The sequence below is a fragment of the Galeopterus variegatus genome, unplaced genomic scaffold (genome assembly GCF_000696425.1).
Source record: "Galeopterus variegatus unplaced genomic scaffold, G_variegatus-3.0.2 Scaffold7077, whole genome shotgun sequence".
NCBI classification, from domain to species: domain Eukaryota; kingdom Metazoa; phylum Chordata; class Mammalia; order Dermoptera; family Cynocephalidae; genus Galeopterus; species Galeopterus variegatus.
Window position 1 is genome coordinate 13,799 of NW_007733188.1, and position 24,387 is coordinate 38,185.

Sequence of the window (24,387 nt, forward strand, 5' to 3'; positions counted from 1 at the left end):
AAAAGACAGAGATTGCTAGCCAAGAATACTCTACCCCGCAAGGCTATCCTTCCAAAATGAAGGGCAAATTGTATATTTCTCAGACTAAAACTGTGGGAGTTCACGACCACATGACCACCCTTACGATAAATTTTCAAGGGAGTACTTGGTTTGGTATCTGAAAAATAACTACCACTGCCATAAAAACTCAAGAAAAATCAAAACCGACTACTAAAATAAAAATGCCAACAATGAAGAGAAAAAAAATGTTTATCTACAACCCAAGGAACCAACAAATACAGAAGACAAATGGTAAATCAGAAAGAAAGGAACAAAAGACACTTAAGAGATCCAAACAAAAATCAATAAAATGCTAGGAGTAAATCAACACTTTTCAATAACAACTCTTAATGTAAAAGGATTAAATTCTCCAATCAAAAGACACAGACTGGCTGACTGGATTAAAAAGGAGGACTCAACTATATGCTGGTTTCAAGAGACCCACCTCACCTATAAAGATGCACATAGACTAAGAGTGAAAGGATGGAAAAAGATTTACCATGCAATCAAATGAAAAACGAGCTGGAGTAGCTATTCTTACATTTGATAAAATAGACTTTAAACTAAAAACCATAAAAAGAGATAATGAGGGCCACTACATAAAGATAAAAGGATTCATCCATCGGGAAGACATAACAAGCATAAATATATACGCACCCAATGTCGGAGCAGTCATATTTATAAAGAAAACCCTCTTAGACTAAAGAAGGAAATAGACACTAATACCATAATAGCAGGGGACCTGAGCACCCCACTATCAATATTGGACAGATCATCTAGGCAAAGAATCAGCAGAGAAACACAAGATCTAAACAACACTCTAGAGAAAAAGGAACTCTCATACATTTTTCATGGGACTGCAAAATGGGGCAGCCTCTATGGAAAATGACATGGAGGTTCCTCAAGTAATTGCAGACAGATCTACGATATGACCCAGCTATCCCACTGCTGGGAATATACCCAGAGGAAATCCCCAATGTTCATCGCAGCACTCTTTACAATAGCTAAGAGTTGGAACCAGCCAAATGTCCATCATCAGATGAGTGGATATGGAAAATGTGGTATATCTACACAATGGAATACTGCTCTACTATAAAAAAGAATGAAATACTGCCATTTGCAATAACATGGATGGACCTAGAGAGAATTATATTCAGTGAAACGAGTCAGGCACAGAAAGAGAAATATCACATGTTCTCACTTATTTGTGGGAGCTACAAATAAATAAATAAATACACAAATAAACTGTGGGGGAGGGAAGAAGACACAACAATTATAATTCCTTGAAGTTGATATGACAAGAGAACAGATAGGAGGTTACTGGGAGGTAGGGAGGAGAGAGAGGTGGGAGGGAGGAGAGGAAGGTGGGAGGGAGGTTTCGGTAATGGACCAAAATAATCAACCACATTGTATTTGGCAAAATAAAATTAAATTAAAAAAAATTAATCTTATGGTATTAAGTGGAGGAGATGAATACATATACAATATGATCTCAATTTTAATAAAACATAATGTAAAAAATGAAAAGCATAAGAGAGAAGATTAAGAAACAAATCTTTAAGGAAATGTTCCAAAACGTTAACAATGGCTATGACTAATGAGAGGTATTATGAATGATTTTTTATTTTTTTTAATATTTGTATTTTCTGAATTTTATGCGATAAACCACACTACTTTTATAATTTAAGGAGAGAATAAATGTTATAGAATACTAAAAAAAGAAAAGAATTTTAAATTAAGACTCATTTGCAGTATTCATAATAATGGTAATCATATATATGCCTATCAAACAACAAAAAATTAATTATCATTAATGTAGAGGATTCAAACTGTTAATACTTATAATTAGGTAAAAATTTAAACATGTTAACATTAAAGGTTATCCACCTTTCTTGTCCCTGTTTCTTACATATATCCCCGTATTCCCCAAAGTACAAACACGTACCTGTTTCTACAGGTCTTGTATTCTACTTTAAGAATTGGTTTACAAGATTCAGATTTTCTTCCTTCTCTTTGACTTTTTCCTAAGGGAAAGAAAAGGATTTGATTAAGTGTAATTTAAATTCTACTCATCCATGAGAATTTAAAAAATTTGACTAAAAATATGTAAAGAAAAAGGAATAATAATGTAGTTATGTGTTTGTCATAACAGAAAAAACAAATCTACGGATCCTAATATTTTATTGTATTTGTAAATAACTTTTCGACTCCTAACAATTGACTTCTATATTATCAATAAAGTAATCTGTAAAATTATCCAAGTTTTATTGTTTTACATTTACCACATATAAATCTAATTTCACATAAAGTTATTTTAATTATTTTTAAGGACAAAAAAATTTAGAATTGAAGACATATACACATACATGTTTATCTGCATAATGAAATGTATTACTATGAAAATCCATACTAGGTTCAATATTTTATCTATAATACACACAAATTCCTTTCATATACAGAAAGACTTGCCATTTAAGGCATATGATGGGCTGTCAAAATCCTTCCATTTCCATCAAATTCATTTAGAGTAACATCTATCACATAATGAACACACAATACATTTCATGATTTTACAAAATAATTTTAATTTATTCTAGATATATTCTATTTGCACAGAACAAAAATAATAGTTTCTTGTAGAAGAGTTATGCTATTTAGACAGCACAAGATTTTGAGTAAAGGATCAAAAAAGAAGGAAATGAAAGTAAAACCACTTCTGCACATAATATACTTATCTTTCTAGTTATGCTTCTGGTTTAATTGTTTCATTTAGATAAAATTGGCATTTTTTTTGAAATTCTACATTTGTTTCTTTTTTTAGTACCCTTATTTATTCTTGTATTACCACAGTTGTTTATAGACACACATACCTATTATATAGAGAGATGTTTACATGCATATATATTTAAATTTTCAGGATGGCTTCAGAATGGCACAGCCAGATCCAAATAGGATGTCAAGGTAGTTTTATTCAACTTGTTTAAAGGACAAAGAATCAACAAACCATTATCCACTCCATGGCATGCTTTCTAAAATTGCCTTTTGTATTTTTTTTTTTTTTTACTCTATGTTGACTAAAGAAGCAGCCAATAATATAAAATTGGCCTTAGTCACTCACAATGGAAAAAAAAGATGTGTCTGTACCATATATAAAATAGAATTGCTTACATTATATGTTGGTAACAATGCCTTGAGACAAGTTTTGCTCAGAGGCTCACTTTGAACAAAGGTCTTAAGATTGAGAGACAGATGGTTGGAGATTACTGATTTGGGTAATGAAGCGGGAATGGGAATAGAGAGAACTGAAAGAAGTGACACAGCCAGGAGAGAGATCCATTCAGTTTATGTCTTTTTCATACAGTGCTTCACTTGCCAAACTATTAATTGAACAAAAACAGTATATTTGCCATTGTTTATATGGGACCAAATACTATTTTTCAGTCAATACACATCAATATAATATACACTGTATAATATACAAAGTATACAGTAGAACAACATACAGCAGAACATAATAATTACATAATTAATTATTTTAGTTAATATTTTACTTCAATTTCCAACTGCAACAATTTAATTTTGGATGAGAGTTTTCTACTTTGATTGTATTCATTGCCTATTAGTAATTGAAACATACATAAATGTCATATTATGTAAAAAAACATTATCAACAATTACATTTATTGCTATTCCTTATGTTTAGACATTTGTACTAAATGATAGGGTATAAAAAATAACTAAACTTCAAGAGGCTTAGAATACACTAGCTTAAGCAAAACACATATAAAAATGGCAATATGAGGTACCATAAGCAATGAGTGATAAAGAGTTGTAGAAGTTGAGATTAAAGCTGTGGTTTTATGAATAGGCTTATTTGGCTAGATTAAAAGATTCATGTGGGGGAATACTGGAAATAATGCTGAAGAGGTACAAAAGAGCCAATAAATGGAACACTATACAACTGACTTACAACATAGACAATGGAGAGTCACCTGAAGCTTTCAAGTTGGGAAGTGATATGCATAAAGAAATGTTTCAGAAATATTAATATGGCGTCACTGAACACAGCAATTTTGAAGGCATGAGATTAATGCTAGTAAATAGGAGATTATTGCAACAGTGCAGGAAAAAACAGAAAAAGAGAAGGAAAATGAACAGTTTCAAAGAAATGTGGAATACCATTAACTACACCAAGATATGTGTAGTGGAAGTACCATGAAGAGAAGGAAAAAAGGAACAGAAAAATATTGAAAGAAATAATGACTGAAAACTTCCTAAATATGGTGAAAAAACATCACTCTCAAATTTAAGAAGCTCAATAAACTCCTAGTAGAATAACAGCAAATAAATATACACCCAGGTACATATCAGTAAAAATGCTGAAAGCCAAAAAGAAAATCCTAAAAACAGGAAGAGAAAAATGACTCATCATGTACAAGGAATCCCAATAAGATTAACACCTAACTTTCAGAAACAATAGAGGCCAAAAGGCAGTGTGGATGGCATAGTCTAAGTAAATGAAGAAAAAAAAAAAAAAACAAGAATCTTGTGTTGAGCAAAATTATCTTTCAAAAATGAAGGTGACATAAGATATTTCCAGATAAACAAAAACAGAGAATTTGTTGCTAGCAGAGCTATCTTACAAAAAAAAAAAAAAAAAAAAAAAAAAAAAGAATTTTTTGGTAGCGGGGGTATCTTAAAAAAAAAAAAAAAGAATTTTTTGGTAGCGGGGGTATCTTAAAAAAAAAAAAAAAGAATTTTTTGGTAGCGGGGGTATCTTAAAAAAAAAAAAAAATTTTTTGCTAGCAGAGCTTTTTTAAAAAAAAAAAAAAAAAAAAAAAAATACAAAAGGCACTTCTTCAGGCTGAAAGACTGAAAGAAAGCAACGCTAGACAGTAATTTGAATCCACACAAAAAATAAAGTACCGGTAAGGTAACTTTGCATGTAATTATAAAAGACAATATAATTGTATATTTCTTCTCTCTAATCTTCTCTGAACTGATTTTAAAAACAATTGTGTAAAATACTATGTATATATTGTATGGTGGGATCTATAATATGTTTGCCAATAACAACGCAAAGAAGGTGGGTGGGAGCAAAGCTGTATTGAAACAGGGAAAAGATGCTAATTGGTAATTTGAATCCACAGGAACAAATGGAGAGAACTACAAATGATAAGCAAATTCTGTAAATTTACATGTGCTCTACTTGCTTTCGTCAACTTCCTTAAAAGTCATACGATTATATAAAGTAATAATTATAACAATGCATTGTTGGTTTTATAACACATAAATGTAACATGTAAAATAATAACAGGATAAAAAGGGGAAGAGGGAATAGAGCTATATAGGAGTAACATTCTATATCAAACCAAAATTCAGTTAGTATAAATCTGAGGTAGATTCTGACAAATTAGAATGTGTACAGTAAGCAATAAAGCATTCACTAAGAAAACAACTCAAAAAGAGTGAAAAATTCATTAAAAGAATTAAAATGTTACACTAGAAAATATTCACTTAATGTCAAAAAAAGCAATAAAGGAGGACTACAGGAACAAAAAAATGAGACATATAGAAAACAAAAATTTAAATTGAAGTCATCTATTCAACACCATCAACAACAGCACTAAATGTAAATTGATTAAACAATCCAATCAAAGGGAAGAGATGGTCTGTCTAGATTAAAGCAACAAACAAACAATATCCAACTATATGCTGTCTACAGGGGACATGCTTGAGATCAAAAAATATTAAAAAACTAGGTTGAAAGTGAAAGTATAGAAATGGATGTATCATGCAAATGGCAATCATAAGAAAGCTTCAGGTGCTATACTAATACCTAACTAAATAACAAATTGGTTAAACGAAAAAAACCCAAAAATATTTTGAGAAGAATTAAATGAAGATACAACATACCAAAATTTCTGGGATGAAACTTAAGCAGTGCTGAGAGGGAAATTTATAGCAAGAAGCAGCTATATCAAAAAAGAAAAAGATCTTAGTCGATAACCTAACCATCCATGTTAAGATACAGAAAGAAGAAGAGCAAATGTTGAAAGAAGGAAATAATAAAGAGTATAGCAGAAATTAATAGAGTAGAAAAGAGAAAAATAAACTAAAAGTTTGTCCTTTGAACACAGATAAATGAAAAGATGTCCTGTGCTCATGGATTGGAAAAAAATAATATTGTTAAAATATCTATGCTATCCAAAGTGACTTATAGATTCAGTGAAATCCCTATTAATGTTCCAATGAAATACTTTACAAAAATAGAAAAAAAAAATCCTAAAATCCATATGGAACCACAAAAGATACCAAATAGCCAAAGTCATCTTAAGAAAGAAAAACAAAGCTGGAGGCATCACATTTCCTGATTTCAAGATATATTACAAATCTACAGTCATCAAAACTGTATGGTACTGACATAAAAACAGATATATAAACCAATGGAACAGAATAGAGAGCACAGAAATAAATCTATGCATCTACAGTGAACTGACATTTGACAAGGGTGCCAAGAACACACGATGGGAAAGGATAGTTTCCTCGCTAAATTGTGTAGGGAAAACTGGATATCTATATGCAGAAGAGTGAAATTAGACCCTTATCTCATACCATATGCAAAAATCAACTCAAAATGGATTGAAGACTTAAACATAAGACCTGAAACTAAAACTATTAGAAGAAAATAGAGAAAAATCTTCTTGATATTGGTCTGGGCAATTATTTTTTGTATATGATACCAAAAGCACAGGCAACAAAAGCAAAAACAGACAAGTGGGATTGCATCAAATTAAAAAGCTTCTGCACAATAAAGGAAACAATGAATAGAGTGAAAAGGCAATGTACAGAATGGGAGAAGATACAGTATTCAAAAACCTTATGTATGATAAGTCGTTAATATCTAAATTATATAAGGATCTCAAATAACTTAGTAGCCAAAAACCAAGCAACCTAACTTAAAAAATGGGCAAAAGACTTGAATAGACATTTCTCAAAGATGACGTAGAAGGGGCCAAGAGGTATATGAAAGGTTGTGAACATCACTGATTATCAGGGAAATGAAAATCAAAACTACAATGGGATATCACCTCACGTTTGAATGGCTGTTATCAAAAAACCAAAACATAAGTATTGGCTGGAATATGGAGAAAAGAGAACCCTTGTGTGTTGTTGGTGGAAATGTAATTTGGTAGAGCTATTACAAAAAACAGTATGGAGGCTCCTCAAGAAATTAAAATATAACTTCCATGTTATCCAGCAATCCCACTTCTTGGTATATATCCAAAGGATTTGAAAACAAATAGATATCAAAGAGATATCCACATTCTCATGTTCACTGCAGTATCATTCACGATAGTCAAGATACATAAACAACATAACTTAAATGTCTGTCAATGGATAAATAACTCAAGAAAACATCACACACATGCACACACACACACACACACACACACACACACACACACACACACACAACCTGGCCTCTATAGAACTTCCAGGCCCACAGCCACAACAACTCTGCCTGGTGTCACCCACCCCAGTGATAAACTGCTGAAAGCCTCATTGCCTAGGCCACAAAGGCACCCACAGGCAACTCCAAGAATGAATACATTCAAAGAAGTTGCACAAAGACTGCACTTTCACACTCACCCTGAAACAAACCTAAAATACCCAAACCAACTGGCCATATAAAATACTACTACAGGAAAGAGTTTCTCTCTTCAAAAACTCCAAAAGTAAAAGAAATGATGACACCACCATATGCCCAGACATCAACATAGAGATATGAGAAGTATGAATAAACATGCAAACATGACACCCCTGAAATAAGACAATAATTCTCCAATATCAGACCCCAAACAATGGGAAACCAATGAAATGCCTGAGGAATTACAAATGGTAATCTGAAGGAAACTCAACATGATGCAAGAAAAAATAGAAATCACAATTTAGTGAAAAAAACAATCTAGGACATGAGTGAGAAATTCAGCAAAGAGATAGAAATCACAAAAAAGAACCAAGCAGAAATCCTGGAACCAAAGAATTCATTCAATGAAATAAAAAACACAACCAAGAGCTTAAGCAACAGACTAGAACAAGCAGAAGAAATAGTTTATAAACTTGAAGGCAAGCTTTTTGAATTAACCCAGTTGGACCAAAAAAAAAAAAAAAAAAAAAAAAAGAATTTAAAAAAATCAAGAAAGCCTGTAAGATCTGTTGGACTACAGTAAGCATACAAACATCCATATTGAGGATATACTGGAAAGAGAAGAAAAAGGAAAAAACATTGATAGCCTATTTAATGAAATAATGGCTGAAAACACTCCAAGTATTGACAGAGATAAGGTTTCTCATATCTAAGAAGCTCATGGATCCCCATAAAGATTAAACCCAAAAAGGTCCTCCACAAGAAACATTATAGTCAAAAATCAAAGAAAAAGAAAAAATTTTAAAAGCAACAAGAGAAAAGTGTCAAGTAACCTATAAAGAAATCCCCATCAGACTAAAAGCAGACTTCTTTCAACAGAAACCTTACAGGCCAGGACAGAGTGGGATGATATATTCAATGTGCTAAAAGCAAACAACTGCTAGCCAAGAATACAATACCCGGTAAAGCTATCCTTCAGAAATGTAGGAGAAATAGTGTCTTTCCCAGAAAGCAAAATCTGCAGAAATTCACCATCACAAGACTGGCTTTACAAGAGATCCTCAAGGGTGTCCTATCATTGGAATAAAAAGAGTGATAACTATCATCATGAGTACACAAGAAATAATAAAAGCCATTAGTAGAGCAGATATGCAAATGAGAAAGAGAAAGAAACTATCTTATCACTACAAAAATACACAAAACAGCAAAGACAAATAATAAAAGGGAACAGAAGGAACAAAAGACATATAAAACAACCACAAAAAATTAATAAAATGTCAAGACTAAGCAATACCTTTCAATAACAACCCTGAATGTAAATGCATTAAATTTTCCACTTAAAAGATACAGACTGGCTAAATGGATAAAAAAAACTATACCCAACTATTATGCTGCCTGCAGGAAACTCACCTCACCAGTAAAGACACAAATAGACTAATAGTGAAAGGGTGGAAAAAGATATCCCATGCAAATGGAAACCAAAAACAAGCAGGAATTGCTATATTTACATGGAATTAAATTGACTTTAAACAAAGAACTATAAAAAGAGAGAAAGGGCATGATATAATGGTAAAGATGATATAAAAATCATGAATATATATGCACACAACATTGGAACACCAAGATACATATATAGCAAATGTTATTGGATCTAAAGAGAAAGAGATCCTAATACAACAATAGTTGGAAACTTCAACACCCTTTTCTCAACACTGGACGGATCATCTAGATAAAAATTCAACAAAGAAGCATTGTATTTAAACTGCACTGTAGACCAAATGGAAGTGACAGGCATTTACAGAACATTTCATCCAACCATGACAGAATATACATTCTTCTCATCAGCACATGAATCATTATCCAGGATAGTCCACATGTTAGGCTACAAATCAAGTCTCAACACATTTGAAAAGACTGAAATCATATCAAGTATTTTTTCAGACCACAATGGAACTAAACTATAAATAAATAACAAGTGAAACTTTGGAAACTATACAAATACATGGAAATTAAACAACATGCTTCAGAAAAACTGATGGATCAAAGAAGAAATAAAGCAGGAAATCAAAAAAGTCCTTGAAACAAATGAAAATACAAGCACAACATAACAAAACCTATGCTAAAGCTCTACTAAGAGGGAAGATTATTGCAGTAAGTACTTATATTTTTAAAAAGGTTAAAGATCTCACCCAAAAAACCTAGCATTAGCATCAAGGAAAAGCAAGAACAGTACTATCCAAAATTACTAGATTGAAAGAAATAAAAAATATAGGAGCAGAACTAAATGAAATAGAGGCCAAGAAAATGATACAAAAGATCTACGAAAGAAAGATTTGGTTTTTTAAGAAGATAAACAAAATTGACAAACCAGTAGCTAGAATAACTAAGAAGAGAGAAGACCCAAATATCAAATGTCAAAAATGAAAAAGGAGGATTCTGGTCAAGATGGTGGAATAGATGGTTCCTAGCATCACTCTCTCCCACAAATCAACCATTTTGCAACTATTAAAAAGCAACAACAGGAGGCCCCTGATCTGCACTGGAACAGGCAGAAGCCACGTGCCATGGGACTCCCAGCCCAGGCTGGTGCCTGCTGCCCAGAGAGGCCTGAGAACTGCCGGGCCAAATGCCCTGAGTCAGCCATGCTGGAAAACGCAGGCACTATGGGACCTCCAGCCCAGGTCAGTCCCTGCTGCTTAGAGAGGCCTGAGAGCCACCAGACCCACAAGCCCTGAGTCAGCCACGCTGGAAAAGGCAGGCGTCATGGGACACCCAGCCCAAGCCAGTGCTTGCTGCCCGGAGAGGCCTGAGAGTCACCAGACCCATACACCCCAAGTCCACCATGCTGGAAAAGGCAGATGCCACAAGACCCCCAGCCCAGGCCAGGGCCGATTGCCCAGAGAGGCCAGAGAGCTGCCAGAACCACACACCCCAAGTCAGCCATGTCAGAAAAGGTAGGTGCTGTGGGACCTCCTGCCCTGGTTAGTCCCCACTGCTTAGAGAGGCCCAAGAGCTGCTGGGCCCATATGCCCAAGTCAGCCATGCTGGAAAAGGCAGGCACATTGGGACCCCCAGCCCAGGCAAGTGCCTGCCATCCAGAGAGGCCTGAGAGCCACTGGGTGTGCACACCCAGAGTCAGCTGCACCAGAACAGGCAGGCACTGCAGGACCCCCAGCCCAGGTCTGTCCCTGCTGCCCAGAGAGGCCCAAGAACTGCCGGACCCACATGCCCCGAGCTAGCTGTGCCAGAACAGGCATGTGCTGTGGGACCCCCAGCCCAGGCTAGTTCTCACTGCCCAGAATTGGCAGTCCCTTCAGGATCCATGCCAGACATCAGGGTGGAACGAGTAGACTGTGATATCCCATGCCACAATGACTAAACACCAAAGGAAAGATACCAGAAATATGAAAAATCAAGAAAGTACATCACCACCAAAGGAAAATATTAACTCTCAAGCTCTAGATCCTATAGAACAGGAAGTCCTTAAAATTACTGACAGGAATTTAGAGCAACAATTCCAAAGAAACTAAATGACATACAAGAAAACTCAGTTAGACAACACAATGAAATGAGAAAAAACATACAGGATCTGAAAGAAGAAAAGTACAAAGAAATCAGTGCCCTGAAAAAGAATGTAGCAGAGCTTGTGGAGCTGAAAGATTCATTCAACGAAATAAGAAACACCACAGAGAGTCTAACCAGCAAGCAGAAGAGAGAATTTCTGACCTTGAAGATAGGCTGTTTGAATTAACACAGGCAGACCAGAAAAAAGAATTTAAAAAACTGAAGAAAATCTAAGAGAGATAACAGACAACCTTAAGTGCTCAAATATCCAAATCATGGGTATTCCAGAAGGGGAGGAAAAAAGGAAAGGCATTGAAAAGATATTTGACAAAATAATAGCAGAAAACTTCCCAGGTATAGGGAAAGTCATGGATCTTCAGATTCAGGAGGCCCAAAGATCCCCAAACATATTCAACCTAAAAAGGTCCTCTCCAAGACAAGTTATAGTCAAACTGGCAAAACGCAAAGACAAGGAGAGAATCTTAAAAGCTGCAAGAGAGAAGGACATGTTACCTATAAGGAGGCCCAATCAGTTTAACATCTGATTAGGGTTTCATCAGAAAGCCTAAAATCCAGAAAAGAATGGGATGATATATTCAAAATACTAAAGGACAAAAATTGCCAGCCAAGAATACTTTATCCAGCAAGGCTATCCTTCTGAAATGAAGGACAAATAGTATATTTCTCAGACAAACAAAAACTGCAGGAGTTCACTACCACACAACCAGCCTTACAAGAAATTTCAAAGGAAGTACTAGGTTTGATACCTGAAGAACAACCACCACTGCCATGGATACTCAAGAAAGAACAAAACCTACCAGTAAAACAAAAATGCTAACAATAAAGAAAAAAATAGTATATCTACCACCCCAAGAAACTGACAAATACAGAAGACAAACAGAAAATGAGAGAAAGGAATAAAAGATACTTAAGACATCTAAACAAAAATCAATAAAATGCTAGGAATAAATCAACACCTTTCAATAATAACTCTAAATGTAAAGGGATTAAATTCCCCACTCAAAAGACACAGACTGACTGACTGGATTAAAAAGATGGACCCAACAATATTCTGCCTTCAAGAGACTTACCTCATCTGTAAAGACACAGACTAAGAGTGAAAGGATGGGAAAAGATATATCATCCAAATAGAAATGAAAATGAGTCTAGTAGCTATTCTTATATCAGATAAAATAGTCTTTAAAGCAAAACCATAAAGAGATAAAGAATGCCACTATATAGTGACAAAAGGATCTATCCATCAAGAAGACATAACAATCATAAATACATATGGACCCAATGTGAGAGCAGCCAGATTTATAAAGCAAACACTAATAGATCTAAAGAATGAGAGAGACACAAACACCATAACAGTGGGAACCTAAACACCACACTCTCAACATTGGACAGATCATCTAGGCAAAAAATCAATAGAGAAACACAAGATCTAAACAACACTTTAGACCAATTGGACTTGGCAGATATCTACAGAACATTCCATCCAACAGCCTCAGAATATACATTCTTCTCTCAGCTCATGAAACATTTTCCAGGAGAGACCACATATTAGGTCACAAAGCAAGTCTCAACAAATTTTTTAAAAAATTGGAATTATTCCATGTATTTTTTTCAGATCACAATGGATTAAAATTAGAAATTAATAACAAATGAAATCTTAGAAACTATACAAACAAATGGAAATTAAACAACATTCTACTTAATGACATTTGGGCCAAGAAGAAATTAAACAGGAAATCAAAAAATGCCTTGAAACTAATGAAAATAATGGCACATTATACCAAAACCTATGGGATACTGCAAAAGTAGTACTAAGAGGGAAATTTATTGCATTAAATGCTTACTTCAGAAGAATGGAAAGATGGCAAATAAACAACCTAACACTTCACCTTAAAGATCTAGAAAATCAAGAACAATCCAAACCCAAAGTTAGTAGATGGAAAGAAATAATTCAGGTCAGAGCAGAACTAATTGAAATAGAAACCCCCCAAATTATACAAAAGATCAATGAAACAAAAAGTTGGTTTTTTGAAAAGATAAATAAAATTGACAAACTTTAGCAAGGCTAACTAAGAAAAGAAGAGAGAAGACCCAAATAACAAAAATTAGAAATGAAAAGGTGATATTACAACTGATACCTCAGAAATACAAGGAATCCTTAGAGACTACTATAAACAACTATATGCCAACCTATTTGAAAATCTGGAAGAAATGGATAAATTTCTGGATACACACAAACTACCAAAACTGACCCAAGAAGATATAGAAAATCTGAACAGACCAATGACAAGAGACAAGACTGAAGCTGTTATCAGAAGGCTCCCAACAAAGAAAAGCCCAGGACCAGAAGGGTTCACTGCAGAGTTCTACCAAAGATTCAAAGAGGAACTGTTATCAATTCTCTACAAACTGTTCCAAAAGATTGAAACAGAGGTCATTCTCCCAAACTCATTCTATGAGGCAAACATCACCCTGATAACAAAACCACACAAAGATACAGCAAAAATAGAAAACCACAGGCCAATATTCTTGATGAATATAGATGCAAAAATCCTCAATAAAATAGTAGCTAACAGAATACAGCAACACATACACAAAATTATACACCATGATCAAGTGGGATTCATCCCAGGGGTGCAAGGTTGGTTTAACACATGCAAATCAATAAATGTGATACACCATATCAGTAAAAGCAAAGACAAAAACCATATGATCATCTCTATAGATGCTGAAAAAGCATTTGACAAAATTCAAAAGCATTGACATTCGCTCATGATAAAGACTCTCTACAAGTTAGTTATGGGCCAAAAGTATCTCAACACAACTAAAACCATATATGATAAGCCCACTGCCAATATCATCCTGAATGCGGAAAAGCTGAAAGCTTTCCCTTAAAAACAGGAACTAGACAGGATGCCCACTCTCACCACTCCTATTCAACATAGTGTGAGAAGTACTGGCCAGAGCAATCAGAGGAGAAAAGGTAATAAAGGGCATCCAGATTGGAAAACATGAAGCCATAGTGTTCCTGTTTGTGGATATTATCCTATATACTGAACAGCCTAAAGCCTCTACAAAAAAAAATTCTTAGAAATGAAAAATGAGCTGGAGATGCTATTCTTATATCAGATAAAATAAACTTTAAAAAAAAACCATAAAAAGAGATAAAGAAAAAATTCTTAGAGTTGATAAATGATTCCAGCAAAGTTGCAGGATACAAAATCAACACACAAAAATCAGTAGCATTTCTATAGTCCAACAGTGAACATGCAGAAAAAGAATCAAGAAAGCTATCCCATTTACAATAGCCACCAAAATTAAAATACTTAGGAATAAAGTTAACCAAGGATGTGAAAAACCTCTACAAAGAGAAGTACAAACCACTGTTGAGAGAAATTAAAGAGGACACAAGAAGATGGAAAAAAGATGGAAAGAGGACACAAGAAGATTGGAAGAATTGACATTGTAAAAATGTCCATATTACCCAAAGTGATCTACAGATTCAATGCAATCCCCATCAAAATTCCAATGATATTTTTCTCAGAAATGGAAAAAACTATCCAGACATTTATATGGGATAACAAAAGACCATGCATAGCCAAAGCAATGCTGAGCAAATAATAATAATAATAATAAAGCTGGAGGCATAACACTACCCGATTTTAAGCTATACTGCAAAGCTATAATAACCAAAACAGCATGGTACTGGCATATAAACAGACAGACTGATCAATGGAATAGAATAGAGAATCTAGAAATCAACCCACACACCTACAGCCATCTGATCTTTGACAAAGGCACCAAGCCTATACACTGGGGAAGAGACTGCCTCTTTAGCAAATGGTGCTGGGATAACTGGATATCCATATGCAGGAGAATGAAACTAGATCCATTCCTCTCACCATATACTAAAATCAACTCAAAATGGATTAAAGAATTAAATATAAACCCTGAAACAATAAAACTTCTTAAAGAAAACATAGGAGAAACACTTCAGGAAGTACATAAAAGCAGACACACAGATCAACAGAATAGAATAGAGAACTCAGAAATCAACCCACATACTTAAAGCCATCTGATCTTTGACAAAAGCACTAAGTCTACACACTGGGGAAGAGACTTCCTCTTCAGCAAATGGTGCTAGGAAGACTGGATATTCACATGTAGGAGAATGAAACTAGACCCATACCAGTCACTATATACAAAAATCAACTTAAAGTGGATTAAAGAATTAAATATACACCTGGAAACAATAAAACTCTTTAAAGAAAACATAGGGGAAACACTCCAGGAAGTAGGAGTAGGTACAGTCTTCATGAATATGACCCCCAAAACACACACAACTAAAGGAAAAATAAACAAATGGGATTATATAAAACTAAAAAGCTTCTGAACAGCAAAAGAAACAATCAACAGAGTGAAAAGACACACAGCAGAGTGGGGGAAAATATTTGCGAAATATACATCTGACAAAGGATTAATATCCAGAATATAAAAGGAACACAAACAACTTTACAGCATAAAAATAACCCAATTAAATAATAATAACCCAATTAAAAAATGGGCAGAGGAGCTGAATAAGCATTTCTCAAAGGAAGATATACAAATGGCCAACAGACACATGAAAAATTGCTCAATATCACTCAGCATCTGGGAAATGCAAATCAAAACTACTTTGAGATACCATCTCACTCCAGTCAGGATGGCTAATATCCAAATGACAGAATGATAAGTGCTGGAGAGGCTGTGGAGAAAAAGGAACTCTCGTATACTGTTGGTGGGATCGCAAAATGGTGCAGCCTTTATGGAAAATGATATGGAGGTTCCTCAAACAATTAGATAGATCTATCACAGGACCCAGCTATTCCACTGCTGGGAATATACCCAGAGGAATGGAAATCATCATGCTGAAGGGACACCTGTACTCCAATGTTTATTGCAGCACTACTTACGATAGCCAAGAGCTGGAACCAACCCAAATGTCTATCATCAGATGAATGGATAAGGAAACTGTGGTATATCTACACAATGGAATTCTACTCCGCTATAAAAAAGAATGAAATACTACCATTTGCAACAACATGGATGGACTTAGAGATAATAGTGAAACAAGTCAGGCACAGAAAGAGAAATACCACATGTTCTCACTTATTTGTGGGAGTTAAAAGTAAATAAATAAATAAACATACAAACAAATAAAGGGTGTGGGGGGGAAGAAGACACAACAATCACAATTCCTTGAACTTGTTAAGACAAGTGAACAGATATGATGTGGGTGGGGGGAGGGGAGAGAAGGAGGAGGGAATAACAAATGATAAAGGGTCACAAAAATCAACTACAATGTATATTGAGAAGTTAAAATAAAAAAAGTTAATAAGAAAAAAATGAAAAAGGAGACATTATAACTGACTCTACAGAAATTCAAAGCATCATTAGAGACTATTATGAACAACTATATGCCAAAAATTTGAAAATCTAGAGGAAATAGATGAATTTCTGGACACATACAACCTACCAAGACTGAACCAAGAAGAAATAAAAAATCTGAACAGACCAGTAATGAGCAATGAGAATGAATCAGTAATCAATAGTCTCCTAACAAAGAAAAGCCGAGTACCAGATGGTTTCACAGATGAATTCTACCAAACTTTTAAAGAAGATTTAATACCAATTCTTCTCAAACTATACCAAAATATCAAAGAGGGTATTCTCCCAAAATCATTCTATAAGGACCACATCATCCTGACACCAAACCCAGACAAAGACACAACCAGAAAAGAAAACTACAGGCCAATATCACTCATGAACTTAGATGCAAAAATTCTCAACGAAGTACTAGCAAACAGAATCCAACAGCACATCAAAAAGAGTACACACCATGACTAAGTGGGATTCATCCCAGGGATGGAAGATGGTTCAGTGTATGCAAATCAATAAATGTAATACACCATATATCAACAAAATGAAAGACAACAACCATATGATCATCTCAAGAGATGCAGAAAAAGTATTTGATAAAATTCAACATCCCTTTATGATTAAAAACTTTCAACAAATTAGTCGTAAAAGGAAACTATCTCAACATATTAAAAGCCATATATGACAAACTCACACATTACATCATCCTCAATGGGGTAAAGTTGAAAGCTTTTCCCCTAGGAACAGGAACAAGACAAGGATGCCCACTCTGACCACTCTGATGTAACATAGTACTAGAAGCTCTAACTAGAGCTGTTAGGCAAGAGAGAGGAATAAAGGGCATCCAAATTGGAAAAGACAAAGTCAAATTGTCCCTGTTTGCAGATGATGTGATTTTATATCCTAAAGATGCCACCAAAATACTCTTAGAGCTGATAAACAAATTCAGTAAAGTTGCAGGATAAAAAAATCAATATAAAAAGTCAGTAGCATTTTCATATACCAAAAACAAACTAGCAGAAAAAGAAATCAAGACAGCAATCCCATTTACAATAGCTGCCAAAAAAATAAAGTGCATAGAAATAAATCTAACCAAGGAGGTGAAAGATCTGTACAATGAAAATGACAAAACACTGATGAAGAAAATTACACAGGACCCACAAAAAAATGGAAAGATATTCCATGCCCATGCATTGGTAGAATTAATGTAGTGAAAAATTTCATACAACCCAAAGAAATCTACAGATTCAAAACAATCCCTTTCAAAATACCAATAACATTCTTCACAGCAATAAAAAAAAAAGCCATCCTAGCATTCATATGGAACAACAAAAGATGTTGAATAGCCAAAGCAATCCTGAGCAAAAAGAGTAATGCTGGAGGCATTATATTACCTGACTTCAAATTATACTACAAAGCTAAGTAACCAAAACAGCATGGTACTGGCAATAAAAACAGACACATGGAGCAATGGAACAGAATAGAAAACCAAGAAATAAACCCATGTACTTACAGCCAACTGACCTTTGACAAAGGTACTAAAAACATACATTGGAGAAAAGACAGCCTCTTCAATAAATGGTGCTGGGAAAATTGGATATACATGTGTAGAAGCATGAAACTAAACCCCCATCTCTCACTGTATACAAAAACCAACCCAAAGTGGATTAAAGATGTAAAGGTAAGACCTGAAACTATAAAACTTCTAGAACAAAATACAAGGGAAATGCTCCAGGATGTAGGACTTGGCAAAGTCTTTATGAATAAGACCTCAAAAGTACAGGCAACAGAAGCAAAAATCAACAAATGGGATTATATCAAACTAAAAAGTTTCTGTACAAAGAGTCAGCCTACAGAATGGGAGAAAATATCTGTAAACTAAGCATCCAAATATACAAGGATTATATAAGCATCCAGAATATACAGGGAATTCAAACAACTTAATAGTTAAAAAAAAAAGATGACTCAATTAAAAATTGGGCAAGGGAGCTGAATAGACATTTCTCAAAGAAGACATAGAAAGGGCTGGAAGGTACACGAAAAAATGCTAAACATCACTAATCATCTGAGAAGTACAAATTGAAGCCACATTAAGATATCATCTCACCCCAGTTAGATTGGGTATTATCAGAAAGACAAAGTAACGAATGCTGCTGAAGATGCAGAGAAAGGGGAACACTTACGCATTGTTGATGGGATTGTAAATTAGTAAAGAAATTATGGAAAAACAGGATGGAGCTTTCTCAAACAACTACAGATAGAACTACCAGCAAGCAATCCTACTACTGGGTATATACTCAGAGGAATGGAAAGCATCATGTCAAAGGGATACCTCCAACTCCATGTTTATCACAACTCTGTTCACAATAGCCAAGATGTGGAACCAGCCTAAATGTCCTTCAACAGACGACTGGATAAAGAAAATGTGGTACATATACACAATGGAATACTACTCAGGCATAAAAAAGAATGAAATTCTGCCATTCACAGCAACACGGATGAGCTTGGAGATAATTATGTTAAGTGAAATAAGCCAGGCACAGAAAGAGAAATACCACATGTTCTTACTCGTATGTGGAAGGTAAAAAAGAGAACAAAATTAAGCTAAAAAACAAATAAATAATAATGATAATAAGTTGAACTGTTCAATAGAGAACTGTGGTTACCAGAGGCAGGAAAGGGGAGGAGGGAGGAGGTATAGAAAGAATCTGGTCAATGGACACAAAATTATAGCTAGATATGAAAAGTAAGTCCTATTGGTGTACAGTTGATCCATTTTTATAACTAACAATGATTTACTGCATGTTACCAAACAAGTAGAAGAGAGCTCAAATGTACACATCACAAAGAAATGATTAAGTTTTGCAATCATGACTATGGTAATTACTCTGAATAAATCATTACAGATTGTACACATGTATATATCGTTGTTCCCCATAAACATGTGCAATCAATATGTCTCAATAAAAAATTTTAAAAATATAGCCAATGAATACATGAAAAATATTCTACCTCATTAGTCATGAAGAAAATGCAATTAAAACCACAATGTAGTACTACACATCCACAATAATGGCCGGAATGAAAAGGCAGAAAACACCAGCATTGGTGAGGATGTGGAGAAAGTGCAACTCTCATGTACTGCTGGTGAGATGCAAAGTGATTCTACTAAAGCTGAATATATGTGTACCAGATGTCCCAGCAATTCTATTTTTGGTATATGCCCAACAGAAATGGGTACAGATGTTTATGTAAAGGCATGTACTAGAATATTCATAACGGCATTATTTACCAGAGCAAAGGACTGAAAATTCTCCAGTGCTTGTCAACAGCAGAATGGTTAAAGTGTAGTATGTTGACAGATGGGAATATTACACTGCATTAATAATAAGCAGCCCATAATTACACACAAGAGAAATGAATCTCACAAAGAAAATGTTGAATGAAAGAAGCCAGGCACAAAAGATGACTATTGTGTGATTTTACTTATTCCAAACAAGTAAAATTGGCTCGTGATTGAAAGTAAAAATCAGCTGGAGACAGAGAAAGTGGAAAAACCATCCCTGTCTGTTATCTCTGATAACTATCATCTGATGATAGATATAAAGCCAGGGGCAAAGCTGACAGTAAATATTCCTCCCAAGGTCATGCTGCAGAAGCTAAGTATTATAATGATCCCCTTCTTCAAGTTACTACCACTTTTTCACCAACACCACTGCAGTCCTGCTTGCTGTCCCTTCTTCCCTAGCTTCTCAGAATTATTCAACCCAAACCCTTTCTTTGCCCCTCCTCTTACCAAGATGCAGCCCACAGTTCCTGAGGTGCACCTCCTTGCTGTGGCAAGCCAAGAAGCCTAAATTTGTTGAACTGACTGATGTTTTGTCCTTGGTGGTATTTGGCTGTTGGCTTTAATATATCAACAACAGGCAGAAATAATCCATGGGGTTAGAAGCCAGGACACTAGTTAACACTGGAGGGGTGAGGAACCAGGAGGTGGCCCGAGAGCGGCATCTGTAGTGTTGCTAGTATTGTACTTGTAGAACTGACTGATGGTTATACAGGTGTGCTCATTTGAGAATGTTAATTGAGCTGAACACTTACCATTTGGGCACTTTTCTCCATGTATGTTATACTTTAATAAAAAGTTTATCAAGGGCCGGCCCGGTGGCGCACTGGATAGTGCGCCGCTTGGGAAGCGCGGCGGCGCTCCCGCCCGAGGGTTCGGATCCCACATACAGACCGGTTCCCGCTCACTGGCTGAGTGAGGTGCGGGAGCAACACTGGGGGTTGCAATCCTGTTGCCGGTCCCCGGTCCGGTACGGGGGCAACACTGAGGGTTGCGATCCGTTGCCGGACACGGAAAAAGACAAAAAGACAAAAAAAAAAAAAAAAAAAAAAAAAAAGTTTATCAAAATGATGATAATAATATTTCTGGACTGTGGTTGACTGTGGGTAACTGACACCATGGAAAGTGAAACCTCAGATAAGGGGGGACTACTGTTAATGCAAAATTCTAAACAAAATTTAGCAAATTGGATTCAAAACTATATTAAAAGGATAATACACCATTAAAAAATCTATCTTTACCACTTAGTTATCTTTCAGGATTTCTAGTTCAACATTCTCTTTCAGGATCTTTAGAGTCCTTATTTTCATGCTTGCCAGCTCAATGACATTTTAAAAAATTGTTAAAAGCCCCCAAATATTCAGCATTTTATTTCAGTAGAAATTATCCAGGGCATCTAACCTTCCAAACTGCTCATAATTGACCATTACTCCTTGTTTACATAATTTTTCTATTTTCATGTTTATTTTTGCTACATATTAGCTCATCTAATTTTTTTTTAAACCCTGCTATTATTTTCCTTGGGAAAAAATTAAATTTATGAAGTAATATGTGGGTAATTAACATCTTTAAAATATTGAATCTACCTCTGCACAGGTAGGGTATGTTTTTCATTTATCAAGTCTACTTTTTTATGTCCCATAGTAGAAATAATACTTTACACTTACTTTAAGATTTACTCCCAGGTATTCTTTTGCATGCTGTTATTTAAAATGGTTCTGTTAATCCATTATATTTTGTTTGTTGTGTATACAGAATTCTAATGTTATATGTAATAGTTTTCTTAATTAGTTTGTTTTTTAGTTGTGCAATTACACTATCAAAAAGTAACTAAATTTTTAATCCTCTTTCTAAATTTTTAAGTATCAAATTGCATTTTCAAATCTAATCACATTAGCTAGTATTTCCAAGAAAATTTTAAATAAAAATGGCAACTGTGGACACCCCGTCCTGTTTCTGAGCAAAAATTTCATTATTAAATATTTTAATAGGATTTAGTTTAATATCATGTATATCGATACATGTTGCATGTGAGTTTGTGTGTTTAACTTAGGGCACTGTGATCAAAGAATATGTATTGGAAACCATTCTGATTTACTGTGAAAGAATATCAATGTCTGCAGCACCAGCAGCACCAGCTACAAGAGCAATGCCATCACAGTGCTAATCTGAAGTGAAACAGGTGATGATCCAGCCTCATTAGCTGTTTTTATCTTCCTTTAAGGCCACCATTGTTTAATAATTTGAGTTTCAGACAAAGAGTACCTTTTCAGTATTGAAAATTTTTATTTGTAGAAAAATACTTAAGTCCTTCTAGATAGGGTTTCTAGTACAGGAGAAACAATGACCAAGGAGCAGTGGGGCAACAAAACTATCTTCTAGAATATACACAACATAATGCCCACATTATGTAGGATATAATCCAAACTACTAGATGTATGAATAAGCAGGAAAATGTGAGCTGTGCTAATAAACAGAGGCCAACTTCAAGGAGAAACTTCAAATGTTAGCATTATCAGATAAAGATTTAAAGCATCTATTAAAACTAAGCTCAATGCTTAAAGGAAAGGAAAATGCTCGTAATGAATGAAAAAATAAAATCTCAGCAGAGAAACAGAAAATACAAAAATGCTCTCTACAGGAAACATAATGGATGCCTAAAAATAGAGCCTCAATATACCTGAAGCAAAAAGTGGCAGAATTAAAGGAAGAAGAAAGCGATTCTACAATCATGTTAGGAAATTTTAGTACCTGTACCACTGTCTCAGCAACTGATAGCACCAGACAAATAATCAGTAATATCACAGAGAATCTGATAAACACTATCAACCACTTTGACCTATTTAATTTTTAAAGTATGTAAAGCAGAAATGAACAGAATTACAAGGGAAAACCCATTATAAAAGACATTTTTAACTCACCTCTCTTAGAATTGAAACATCAAAGAAATAATTAGTGAAGATTTAAACCACACAAAATGAAAAACACAAGTTCAAGTTTGACCTTAGTCTTTATGTAAAAGTTAGGAAATATACGTTCTTCTCAAGCACACCAAGTATAGAAAATGTACTATTATTTTCTAAATCTGACATCATAGCAAATGTTCAGAAACTGTAAAACAGAATGTTTGACTAACTGTTAGGTTTTTGACCTCTCTGTTCTTACAAACAAGCAATGGTGTGAGGTAAACATGGAACTCAGATCATCACCCATATTATCTGAAATAATTTGGTCATCTGAATTATACATATTCATATACTTGATTTTTTTTTTATTCTGCCTAGTTAGGTACACAGATCTAATATAAATCCTTGTTTACTATTAAAATCCTCATTTAGGGTTAAAATCTTCTTTTCAATGTAAAAGATAATAAGATAAATAAAACCTGCAATTAAAATCTCAGTCCTCATAATTTAGTGAAATCAAATGACAGAAATAGAAACAAGTGGGAGGATTTAGAAAATGATAGACTACAAAGCAGTATAGGAATTAGGTCTGAAAGTCAGATGTACATAGTGACATTCTCGCACTTGCTCCTCAACTCTTAAAACTGGCCAAATTTCCTATATTATCTCTTCTGCCTCAGATATATCAACTATTTGTTATCCAGTTTTCAGTTGAGACAGTCTCTATGTAAGTACAGCTTACAAGATAGGAAAGCACATTGTTAGGAAGAAAGGAAGAACAGAAAGTTTGGGGCATAATGTAGGGATCTATCTGTGGTTTAAATAGGTAGTTAGAACCAGAAGCCATTTCCTATTACTTTTTTCTACCAAACACACTGATATTACCTCTCCTACTTCAAGTCAAGGTACTGTACCTCCAGTGCTTATTTCTTTGGAAAGCATACATCTTACCATGTGGAATAGTGGTCTGGAAAGGGCGACTTGGGCTTTTCAGGTTCCACAAAGTCAAGCTACCATCTGAATGGCTGCACATGAATTGTTTGCCTTCATGATGCCAATCAATTGAATGAATAGCCTAATAAAATAACAATTAAAAATAAGTAAAGGGGAGGAAAAGTAGATATGTTATATAAAAGTAGGTATGTTATCATTCTGTATTCCAAAGGAGAAATATTCTGACATAAAAGTATTATATTAATAACTCCTAAGAAACAATGCAAATTTTCTGTCCCAGATCAAATTATCTTTGGTACCAACCCTCCACAGGCTAATAAAAGGCTATTAAAACTTCCTTTATGAGTTAAGTAAACTTCCTAATATCATTAGATCCCAGAACTTTTCATTATAAATCCTATGTCCTTCCCGTGTCCCATGAGGCTTCTTTGAAAAATTATTTACATATAAGTAAAAGCAAAGTTATCAGAAGATAATTTCTGATAAGATGG

The 24,387-nt window shown here is 34.6% G+C and overlaps 1 protein-coding gene across 1 annotated transcript in view; it reads right to left on the reverse strand.

The window, feature by feature from the left end:
* Positions 1-24,387, reverse strand: part of LOC103607057 (syntaxin-binding protein 5-like) — a gene marked incomplete at both ends in the record, with an annotated part of 88,996 nt that overhangs the window by 12,899 nt on the left and 51,710 nt on the right. Inside the window, 2 exons of the mRNA XM_008591600.1 lie at positions 1,985-2,063; positions 23,894-24,017. Of these exons, the coding sequence (XP_008589822.1) occupies positions 1,985-2,063; positions 23,894-24,017 (203 nt within the window). The remainder of the gene's footprint in view (positions 1-1,984; positions 2,064-23,893; positions 24,018-24,387) is intronic.